General features: G+C 41.3%; 1 protein-coding gene across 1 annotated transcript in view; it reads left to right on the forward strand.

Annotated features, from left to right (window-relative positions):
- Nucleotides 1-5823: 5823 nt before the first annotated feature.
- The window catches only part of UTP6 (UTP6, small subunit (SSU) processome component, homolog (yeast)), an 18563-nt gene continuing 12357 nt past the window's right edge, over nucleotides 5824-12029 (forward strand). Inside the window, exon 1 of the mRNA XM_010578743.1 lies at nucleotides 5824-5965. Within this exon, the coding sequence (XP_010577045.1) occupies nucleotides 5824-5965 (142 nt within the window). The remainder of the gene's footprint in view (nucleotides 5966-12029) is intronic.

The raw sequence follows: 12029 nt of genomic DNA on the forward strand, positions 1-12029 counted from the left end.
TGAGGAGGGGGGAGGGGAAGCGCCGAGCTCCAACTCCTCTAAGTCTCCTCCGCTCCGCTCTCCTCAGCGCTACGAACCAGCCGAACCCGACGACCACGACGCGCCCGCCTCCCCCACTCGCCCATTGGCTCCGAAGATGGCGCCGCACCGCCCCATTGGCCGGCGCGGGGCCCGCCCCCGCGTGACGCACGGATGGTTCTGGAAGAGTTTGGTTGGTCGGTGCGCTTCGCCGCTTGGCGCTTCTCCCCTCCCCCTCCTTTGAACTGAATTCGCGGGAAAGGGCCGCTCGCCCTCCGGCGCGGGGCATGCTGGGTAGAGCGGGCCGCCTCCGCCGGCCGCCCCCGCCTGCCGCCCCGGGGCCGCCTCTCCCCGCTCCCCGCTCCTGCCCTCGCACCCCTCCTCCGCCGCTCTGCCCGCCCCCGCCGGGCTGCCCGGAGCTCCGGGCTTTCCGTGTCCCTTCCCCGCGGCTGTGCCCCGCGCCTCGTCCCGGTGCCTCGTCCCGGTGGCTCCGCGGCCGCGCAGGTAGCTGGTGCCTCTCTCGCCTGAGGGAAACCGCCCCCCCTGCGCGGAGGCGCCGCTGAGGAGGGGGCCGCTCCGCTGCCCGCAGGACCTGGGGCTCGATCGCGGAAAGGGCCAAATTAGTCGAAAGAGAAGCTTGGGTGTAAATCGGTGTCGGGTTTGTGGTTAAAATGGTTATACCGGGTCGGACGTGAGGTCCTGCTGGCATCCCGTAGCTTTAACCTTAACTAACCATGAGGTTTCCTTAGAGGACAGCAGGAGAAGTCGCCCATAGGTGCAGGGAGACTTGAAGTCTGAGGTAAAATGTTTCTCTCCGGTTTTATTCCCGCCTTTCTCTGCTTAACGAGGGCCCACGGAGTCCTCGGGGAAATAAAAGTTGTGCCACTGTCACTACCTCCAGGGTCTTGACAGTTGCCCGCCTGTGGCTGAGCACGCGTTCGGGATCAGGCCTTCAGGGCAGGCTCTCAAGACTATTTCACATACGTGATAAAACGTAATAAAGTCCAACTGTGCAACGGGAAAATTCAGCACTGGCTTTATTTGATCAAGTCCTTATCAGTGGTGCGGCAAACTCAGTACATAAAAGGCTTTGACAGCCATCCCGTTCTATTTGCTTTCTTTTGCGAAACTTTTCAAGAGTAATTGTATAAGGTAGGGTAAAAATAGTCTATGTGTGAAATACAGCCTTGAATTTTGATACCAGATACACCTGTGGTGCTGGCACTATACAGTCTCGGTTTATCTTTTAATTCCTAGTGTTAAGGAAAATTAACTTAATGGTAAATATTGAGAGGAAAACCGTATATCAAAGTCAGACATGCTGTAAATGTGCCTTACGCTATCAACAGAGCGAGATTCTAAAGTGATGTCTCAATGGTCTGTTATTAACCTTACTGTGTTTTAAGAAAATGTATGTATATACAGCCCACACACATTCAGAGAAATGTCTCTAAGTCTTTAATGGCTACTGTTTCTCCCCAGTTTGGTTTTGGTTTGCGTTGGGTTTTTTTGTTTGTTTGGGTTTTTTTGTTACAGTTCCTTGATATTTATTCTTACTTAATATCTGCAATGTTAATTTTATTTTTCAATTACTTCCCCTCTTTTTGCTTTTTCTGCTGCACCATTTACATTTCATGTTTGGAAATATATTTTCTTCCCTTATGCTTTCTTTTTTTCAATTACTCTTCTTTCTTTCCTTCCATTTTTATCAGACATTGATGTTTTACATGCAGACTTCTCTGTAATTTGTTTCAACCTTTATTTTCATACATTTTTAGAATTCCATCTTTGTCACCATTTTACCTACATTCTATTTTTCTTCCCTCCAAACAAAAAGTGATATTTCTAAAATATTCTGTTACACATTTTATCCTGCTTATCATAATTGTCTCTGCTCAGTATTCCGGTTTCTTGATCTTTTATTTCCTACTCAAGTTTCTTTACAGCCACTCACTTGTTGCTGAATATGTCTTTACTTACTTACTGGCAGCAGCAATGTTTGATGCACTGTACATTTCTGAGGACCTTACATGTAGCTTCTTTGCTCTTAATACCAGGGGAATTCCTAGTGAGCCTTCTGATGCATTGGGTATTTGCCAGTCTTCTGAACTTGTAGTATAGATAGCAACAGTACGCCAAATGAAGAGCATCTTTAGGTGATCAGAGGTTGATCTTGAGGTCAATGATACCCTGTGCCAACTGACAAAAGGTAACAAATATTGCAGTATGTGTGAGAAAGGCTCTTAAATGTTGTATAGCTGCAATTTTGTCGTTGGAAGTTGTTTATTGAAATCTATTCCTGTTTCCTCCCTACTATTTACAAGCCTCTGCTGCTTCTGGTGGCTCATCCTTCTAAATTTCAAAACCAGGAGGAGGAGCCAGAGGGCAACTTTCCAAGCAGGAGTAAGAAAGATAATTAGACAATTAATCTCTGGCATTGGAGTCAGATCTGCTTGTGAACAGAGGAACTAAGGATGGGACTCTAGCCTTGAGTGGGACAGGAGTGCGCAACACAAAATGTGTGCACACGAGCCCTCTGGAAGGATAGGACTGACTGCCAAATAGTAGAGCTTTAATAGCTTGAGCATGTTTTCCTTAGTTGGTAGAGAGATTCTTCATTTTCTAAGTTGTTTAGATCTGCTGCCCTGGGTTGTTCATATGTGCTTAAAGGGCATAGAGTACTGTTGAGGTACGTTAAATTGAAAGAGCCTCAACAACTCTGAAATGTTGTATTTGGGGCTTCATAGTATGGATGGCTAGGAAGAGTGCAGGGCATAAAATAGCAAGTAGCTTTTGTTTATTTAGCACAGTTAGAAGCAAGAAAATAAATATTCCTTTTTAGAAAGATGGAAATCATTATGGTTTCTTCAGAAGAAATGAGCCATGGCATGAGGCTGTTGTGTCCTTGACCTGCCTGGTAATACAGACCCCTATAGATTTTACAGATGAAGTTATTAAAAAATCAAAAAGTAAAAAAAAAAAAAATTCTTGTATAATATACACCAGGTAACAGACAGAAGTTGGCCATATTTAGCAAATTACAGGGTATCTGCAAAGCCGGTGAAAATGTGTTTTCTAGTAAAGTGGTCTAAAAAAGACAAGCAGTGAAATAGTGTAGCTTACTGAAATTGATACCAACTCATAAAATTAAAAAAGTAAACAATAATGACAAGTAGTGTATTGTTTTGCTATAAATATAGAAAATACCCTAACATAATGCAAAAAAGGGCAATTTAATAAGTTCAATATGATAAATGGAAGAAACAATAATTTGCAAACCAGGGTTGCTGTTGGAACAAACCCCTAGTAGTGAAAGCAGAAGTAGTTGGCAGAGGTGCCTTTATGATATGTCAGATTTTGTGTCTTGAGATAGCCAATCCATTCATGTTTTCATGTACTGTTAGTGGGATTTGCATTTGATATCCAAAAGATTAGATTTGTTTCCTGCAGATTGAAAGCATATGCGATTTCTAAATCTCTTTTTCCTCAGGCTTTTTGCAGCCTGTACGTACCCGGCATTCCTGTCATCTTGAAAGGCTAAACTGCAGCGATTTTTACCTCTTTGGATATGTATGAAAAAGTGCATGCATATTTTATACCCTCTATGAATTTTTTTCTTCGTTTCATAGTTACATGCTTTTCTTGGTTGCCTGTAGTACTCCTATAGCCATGCTACTTTCCAGCTTCCAGTCCTCCAAATTACTGTATCTCAGCACAGGAAGATTTACATAGTGAATCCATTTTTAAAGGGGAAATAAATGCCTGTATACTTGGAGCTCAGTCTAAATGAAAGTTCTGTCAGTATAATTACACTGTTTTCCTCACATATTTAAACATGGGTCTATCTATATAGATTGGTAGTAACTAACTAAATACTACTGCAGATCTAGCTTATCTTCTGAGAACTTAATTTTAAATATAACTTTGGAACAAAAGAGTAATGCTTACTAGCTGAATATAAACTTTTGGTCAATCTTTTTAAAAAATTGCTTACACATTCAGACCATCATGAAAGCCAGTGTCAGTATTTATTAGGGAGCGCTGTTATATCACATTGGTAAGGAACTGAAGTTTGCTATTCAGAGTGTTGCTGAGAATAACAAATCCACAGCGAGTGTTCTGGGAAGCTGCATTTCTTTATTTTGGCCTCGAGCTAATGAGCACATTCAGTGGGATTCAAGGGCATCCAGCATGGAAGAGACCTTACACACTCCACTTTTGTGGTTACACCCAAACTTTACTCCTTTCTGTTTTCATGCTTCCAGGTTTTCCTTCCCACTCTTTGTCCAGCCCACCAAACGCCAGTTTTCCATGAGAGAAGTAAGGATGCACAAATGCTGTAGAACCGAGACAAACAAAAATAGTTAATGCATAGATGAGAAGGTACAGGTCCCACAGCTGTATCACTGTACTCCAAATACAGATTCATTTCAGTGGCATCCCTTTCTTTCACTTAGACAAATACACTTCACTAGATGCTGAGTTAATTTCATCTGCAATAGTTTTTAAGTCATTTTTCAGTTCATGTTCTTAATTTTCAGCCTGGTTCGATGTCGATCAGTAGTAACAGGCCATGGAAATTTTTAGATAAGCTACTCTTCCCTGTCTACTTGGAAAGCAAAAGTCAACTCCTGCTTTGTGTTTTCCCAGTCTCTTGTAAACAGAGGCTACATAATATTGCAACTGGAGAAAGGGAGTAGCTACAGCTTTCTGGGTAACAGCGTGAGAGCAGGTAGGCAGAGTACTGGGTATATTTAGGATGGGAGGATCATATTGCCGTTGGGGTGGTAGCTCTCAGTTTCAGTTTGCTTTTCTGCATGTTAATGTCTAGTGCTGCCCTGTTTTTATAAGCAGAAAACTTAAGAGAAAAAGAACTTTAAGGGAAAACTGTACTGAAGCATGGCAAAGGGAAGAGCTAAGATCTTACATAGCAATCCAAGTATTCTGATGTATAGCTATGAATGCAGTATGCGTGTAAGATTGACAGACCAGCCACTTGTGATTCTCATTCATGTGTTTGGCTAGGGACTGCTTTTGTACAGAGCTGTTGTATTCCAGGAGCACAGTACTCAAGGAACTTGGCCCTCAGGGAATCTTAATGCACCCATAATGCACAGCTTTCAGCGAGCAGGTTGCTTACGTGTCTTGAGTTATTGTAGAGTGAAAAGTGAATGCACGGTATATTTTGCACCAGAGACACCTATCTTCTGCATTCATGTGGTGAACAATAAGTGATAATTATTAGTCATTATTGCTTAGTAGAAATGTGTGCTGAGGAGTTGTTTCTTGGAGTTCTCTTAGTGATGTTTTAATGCATTTTTCATGACTCTTCTACAGTGAAATTTATTTACTGATTTTCAGTTAATGATTTATTTTTGTTGGTCGCTTTTTAGCAGTAGTGTTTGTCTTCAGTGTTTAGATAGTGGACTAAAAATACCAAAACTGTTTCAAAAGCATAATGAAAAGCCTAGGCCAAATATATTAATTTGCTCTAGAAAGGTAGGACATCTCTTAAGATGATTTAACTGTAAGCCCAGAAATGTACTAACAGTAAAAGCATTCATTACAGAAAAATACATCTCATACAATGAACTAAAAAAAAAAGGTTTCTAATGTAAAAACAGTAAGTTGAGTATAACATCCACTTAAAGACAAAGTCTAAAAGAAGATCTTTACTCATATAAGACTGAATCAAATCGAAAGGAAGTGTCTGCTGAAAGAAAACAAGGTAGTGTTATTCACCTTTGTTAAAACCTGAATAAATTCCATGTATCACCAAAGTCTCCATAAGTAGGAAACGGACTCATGGAGTCTCTGTGCAGAAGGACTGTTGTTGCTCGGTTGAGCTCACACAGCACTCAGAGTAGACTTACCTGGCTTACTCGTTGGCCTGTGCTCTTCATTATGAATGTCTTCATCGAATTTGTAATTGTTCGAAAAATTGAAGGTACTTGAGGTGAGCTGTATAAAAGTTCTCGTCCCTTTTGTCCTCAGAGAAACTGTGGATCTTTGTTACGTGCCCCCTTTTTAAACTTGAGCTTGAGGAAAGAAAATTGTAGGCTTGTAATATTTTAATCCAGAGTTGTTTGCTTTTTTTTACAGAAAACCTGTAGACCTCCTGTATATGATAAATTCACAAAAAACACCCACACTACAATATGTTTAATGTATGACTCCAAACAAAATACACAGAAAAAAACCAGGCCAAATTTTGACGTTTAAATGCTTAATACATGGAAATGGAATAGAAATCATGCTAGTTCATACTGTAATTTTAGAGATCCAGCATGTGTAGCACTTACTGCAAAACTATAAAAAAATAATTCTAAGTGAACTTTCAGGAATTGTGTTCTCTTAATTGAGTCCCAGAAGCTGTGAAAGATACGGCAACAGAAAAACTTTTAATGCAGACTTAATGATTAAATTCAGAAATACAGAGATCAAAGAGAAACTGCTGGGAAGATGTGAGAATTAAGTCAGTTACAGATGTAAATATGTTTCTCACCAAAAGGTCTGTTGGCAGTGCAAGAATGAAAGCTCAATCAATCAAAAGGAAAAATATAGGAGGATCAAAGTATATGTCAATAGATAGTAAAATGAAACCTCATATTAATTAGGTAACATTAATTTCAGCTTTAAGTAAGGGATAAGTTTTAACAGGGATCAATTCTTTCTTTTGTGGCTAAACCAAGTACAGGTTCATAAGAGAATTTTGAATTTTATCATCAGCAACTACTTAAATGATAAGATCAGGGCAGAAACTGTTTTCCCAATGTTTTGCAGTTAGCACAGGTATGCAAAATTCACACAGAGGAAAGCTTATCTAAGTATTTCATACGAAAGTTAACATGTTATCTGTGGTTTTATATGCTAGAGGTTGCTTCAGAAGGCTTTTACAAGAGTTTATCTTGTTTTCAGAATGCTGCTTGGGATATATGATTCTGCACACTATAATCTGAATTATCCATACTCCAGAAGTAGTTTTACTGGTTGTTGCCATGACTGTGGTCAAAGTACTTTTACCATGCTAAGCACATCTCCACCAAAGGAGGGGAGAAACATAGCAGGAGGCAAATTGTGACCCACCCTAATCCCACTTTTTGGAAGGAGAAATAAATCTGTATCTGGCATAATTTATGCTCTTTGGCATGGCAGTTTAATTGATGCTGGTACTGACATCTTTGTGTTTAAAAGATACAAGGCTTTGCTCTGAGGAAGTTCTATCTTAACCTGCCTTGTTACTTATGATATCGCTAGGTCACCCAAGGCCATGCCGTGATTTCCCCAACTCTTCCAACCTAGATAGGTTAGTGAGGTAAAATAAAATTAGCATGACTCTGCTCTACAGAGCTCTGGCAACAATCCTATGTACAAATGCACATGCAAGAAATAATATTAAATTAAAGGTAATTAAGCAATACATTTCATGGTGTTGACAATTTGGGAGTATGTAGGAGATGACTGATGTAGTTTTAAATTGTTGAAATGTGACTGGCATTCCACTGGATTATGAATTGGCAACTAGAATATGACTGACTAGTTATAACTGCCCTGCTGCATTTAGACACACTGTCAACTACTTGCTAACCAGCCAAATGACAAAATCAAATTAAAAGACATACTTATAGCCACTACTGTACAAGCCCCTGGAGACCCTGAATAAACAGATGGATCTTGTACTGAGTACCAGATGTGAATTGGCCAGGAAACAATTCCAGAGGCATCATTCCCCTTCACTGAAAATTCCCTGTGTATAGATGTTCAGATCCTGAGGCAACTGAGAAGAAACAGAATGCCTCAAAATGAGTAGGAGGAAAAATCTGATTCATAAAAATTGAAGTTCAGGGCCAATGCAGAGAAGAAAGTAAAGGTCTTGCCTTTTTTAAGAGACTATATGTAAGGGTAAATTGTCAGATAATAGTTCTGTTAAGGCATTGAATGAGAATTAATTTTTTTTAACCAATAATAGTTGAAGAATAGCTAAGTGAGTGAATTAAATTCTGGGAAGCATTCAGATCTAATGCTGCAGGGTGAGGCCCAACAAGCTGCAAGAGTAAAGCAATGCATTGACAAAGACAAGCATTTGTCTATCAGAACGGAAAAAATAACATTTGTGTAGGAGGGGTACATGTACCAGTATTAATGTAGGTATGGAGCAGTCCAACTGACCGATTGCAAAGTCTTAAATATAAATCTTTGGAGGCTCAGGGTGGAACTGCAGTGATGAAACCACTGTTTATGCAGATTGACTGCTGGTTTTGGCAGAGGCGAAACGAAATTGTCATGTAATTTGTTTTAATTACAAAACTAGGGAATTTAATACAGTCTGAAGTTTGGGTTAGTCTATTTTGGAGAGCAAATTCCAAGCTGCTTTATTAACAGATGTGTTCATATATTTTTAAACCAAAGCCCCACATGCTCAGTAAATGCTTTGAGGGCTTTGTTAAAAATGTGTCCCTAAGGATGAACCACTGGCTCAGCTGAAGTCAGTGGAAGTTTCCCAATTATTTTCATGAGGTCAAAACATCACTCTCATTGTTTAAAAGGCATCTTCATATAGTATAAGTCAACTGTAAAATACTGTACATCTGGTGGCATTTTCTAAAAAGCTGTAATTGTTTATGCACTCAGGTAGTAAAATAGCAGACGTAGATAGGATAAATCTAAATCAATTTATAATTTAAATATTTGCCTTATGCACGTTAACCATCATGCATTTTAATACAGACAAGACTTAAAGCAAAAACAGTTATTATTCCCAATTCACAATACATCCATTGCTTACACACTATAATCTCTAAATATTAAACTGTGACAGCTTGCCAGAACTTCTTCTGCAAGAACCTACTAATGGAGTTTTTCTAAAGAGCCTTCATAAAAGAAGCAGCAGCAGCAAACTGAGTGACCCTACAGGTGCAAGCTGCAGCAGTTGTCTCTCCAGTCTTCCCAATAAGATTTGTTGAAACTGTATCGCAACATCTTTATTGGTAATGGATCTGTCCCTTAATTTGGACTGATGCATTTGGAATGTCGGCTTCCAAAACAAGGCACATGGGAGGCATTTAAAGTAGATTTTTTGAAAGGAAAATGAACAAAGAGCATGTCAGGTTCCATTTTGATTTGCATGACAAATCCAGCATGCAGTGTTCTGGTGGGTCGGGCTGGGCTTGCCTGCCACTCACTGCATTTGTCACTTTGGTTTGAACACTTTTGACAGTCCGTTATGTTAATTGTTCTAAGGATTGTTTTGCTGGGGGAAGAAAAGGAAAGGCATTTTTATTTTAGTACTTTTTCCATTTACAGGAAAGGAGGGATATTTCAGGGAACAGAAAATGTTTTCAGTTGGTTTGTGATCTATTTTATCTGTAAATAATCCTGTGAGGTCATCAACAAGTTCAGTATTTTAAATATTGTTACTCACTCTGTTCGTATGTTTTTGAGTGGGAAATGCTAGGCTCCTGAACTAGAAACTTGGGGAGTCTATTGTTTTGGTGCACACCATTCTTTCTTTCTTCCTTCGAGTCCCATGGTGATGGGCCCTGCAGAGTGGTTTGTGCTATGCCTGTATGCTTCTATTGGATGATATTGTGGTGCTTTCACAAGTGCTAACAAGGAATTAAATGCCCTAAGAGGCATTGCTGGACATACATTGTTATCTGCATGTGGATAGTATGTGAATAACTCTCACATGTGTCAAAGACCTGTTGGTAGATAGGTGCATGTGACTGAATTCTCTTGGAGGCACAATTCAAGGTGGAGGTTGCTGTTGCCCCTTAGAGTACTCGCACTTCTCTATCATCTACATCAAAACAGTCATGGATTGTTTGGTGGTGGATTTTAAGTTTCAAAGTTCCTAACTGACTGCAGGTGGCAGAACACTATAGTTGATCACAAAATGGTATTTTCAGACTGCTAGAATGAACAACTGTAAGGTTTCAGGAGAAGACTCCTGTTTATGTTTGTGCCTCTCTTTCACAGTTACTGCTGTTTTTCAGCCAAAGGAAGGTTTAGTGTTTAAAGAATGAGCAGAGCAAGAAGATAGAAATAGAATTTCCCAGAGGTTTCCAGGTAATGACTGGCATCTACCTTTTAAGCTTTGAACTCCTACACTGCGTGTAGTGTTCTCATTTACATGTGGTGATCTAAGTGCATCATGACAGATAAGCTCTAAATATAGAATGCTTTTATAGTATAAAATCATGCAATCAGATGCAGAAATATAAAAATAAATGAAGTTAAACAATCAAGTGTAGTAATTCTAATCACATTCTTGCTTAGTGATTCAGTATGCTAATGCTACTTTTCATGCTCAGTGTAGTCCTCCTTAAGTACTATTTTAGTAAAGTCTGTAGACTTACTCAAGAATCAGTTTGAGCTGGTGCATCTCAAAAAAAAATTCAAACCCAGTATAATTAATGTGTTCCTGATGATCATGAATAACACACACCACCACATTGAGAAGGATTACCTGTTGTTCTGCTTTACTGAAAGCTGAACTCAGTGGGAGGTGAACTCACTGAAATTTAGGTCCCGAGAGATCCAAGGCTTTGGCTCACAAGCGGGAATGGCTTGCGCTGGGATGGCTGTGCCAATCCCCCCTCTGCCCCTCCAGCTGTCCTTGCTGCGGGAAGTTCTTCCTTCCACTGCAGGGATGGCTAGACTGCTCTGAGGCAGCAGCTGGATTTTGCCAATTCTGTTGTGAATATTGTGAGTATATGAAGGTGAATTGATAGCACTGTAATACGCAGAGCGGTAGCCTGTGGCGGTTCAGTGTAGGACAGGGAGGACAGCCTACATCAGGAGCTGCTGTTGTCCTTGCGAGGTGGGTAAGTGGTCCCTTTGCGTGAGACAGCTGTGATTCAGCCACCAAGCGCTGAACTCAGTAGTCTGTAGTTCTTGGTCTTGTGACTGAATGGTGCCTCTCCATTTCCTAGTAGCTTTCCTGTTTGATCACTTCTTGGAAAATAGTGTCACTATTTCCTGTCAGAGTGAAAAGTTGCTAAACCTCTCCCACTAAGAATTCATTTGGGTTTTTTTAGTTGGTGCCCAATATTGAGAAGAAGCACCACGAATCCAAGTGATAGCAGGTGAAAAAAATTACCACTGCTCTTGATAGTTCTTGTAAAGTGTTTTGTCTTACATGCGTTTTCAACAGAAGTCAGTTGCTCAGGTTCTCGCTCTGTACTCTGCCACACTTTTTAAGCTCTTCTACTATAATTTATGGGAGATTATAATCCCATAATAACAGGGCAAGATCACCCACAGCTTTTTTGGGCTTTTATATATGAAAAATGCCATGCCAGAAGTCCTCTTGCCCTTAGTCCACTGCCTCTTCCCCCTGTGCTTTTTCAGAGAAACAGCTCCTGCTTTTTCCTCCAGGAGGGAGTAATCGTCGCAACTGCGCGGAGCAGGTTTGAAGGTGTGGTTCCGTCTCTTACCAGCTGAGTGATGGCAGTGACAACTCAAAGCATAAGCAGAGGATACCGCTGTGGACAACGTATTTAAAGCGACTCTCTCTTATCTCCCACCTCCATTTTTCTGATTTCCTGGGACTTCCCTCATTTAAGAAACAGAAATTTACCGTCACCTGGTTTTGTTGTTCATTTTCTCAGAAGAAAGGTGCCGTGTGAGAGGGGAAGAGCCCTTTATCCCGGGAGGAATCCCACCAGCAGGCCATGTGCTTGCAACGGTTCTGGGCTGACGCCCCGTCGCCCAGGCCTGGCTGGGGGCCACGCATTGTCTTTGGGTGCAGAAGATGCCGCGTAGCAGCAGCCGGCGGTTTTGCGGTTCTTGAAACGTTAAAGCTCATCGCTCTTCCCTGCCCCCCAGACGTCCTCACCCACAGGACTCTTCCCACCCCACAGCCGTCCTATTTGGACCCGGTTCCCGCTCTGAGCAGTCACCGGGGCCCTCGTACTTCGTGTCACCGCCTCCCGGGCCCGCCCGGCCGGGCTTTTGCCGGGTACGCGGCGCGGCCGGCAGGGGGCGGCAGAGCGGCGCGGCCCCGGAAG

The sequence above is a fragment of the Haliaeetus leucocephalus genome, unplaced genomic scaffold (assembly GCF_000737465.1).
Source record: "Haliaeetus leucocephalus isolate CR32 unplaced genomic scaffold, Haliaeetus_leucocephalus-4.0 Scaffold646, whole genome shotgun sequence".
NCBI lineage: Eukaryota > Metazoa > Chordata > Aves > Accipitriformes > Accipitridae > Haliaeetus > Haliaeetus leucocephalus.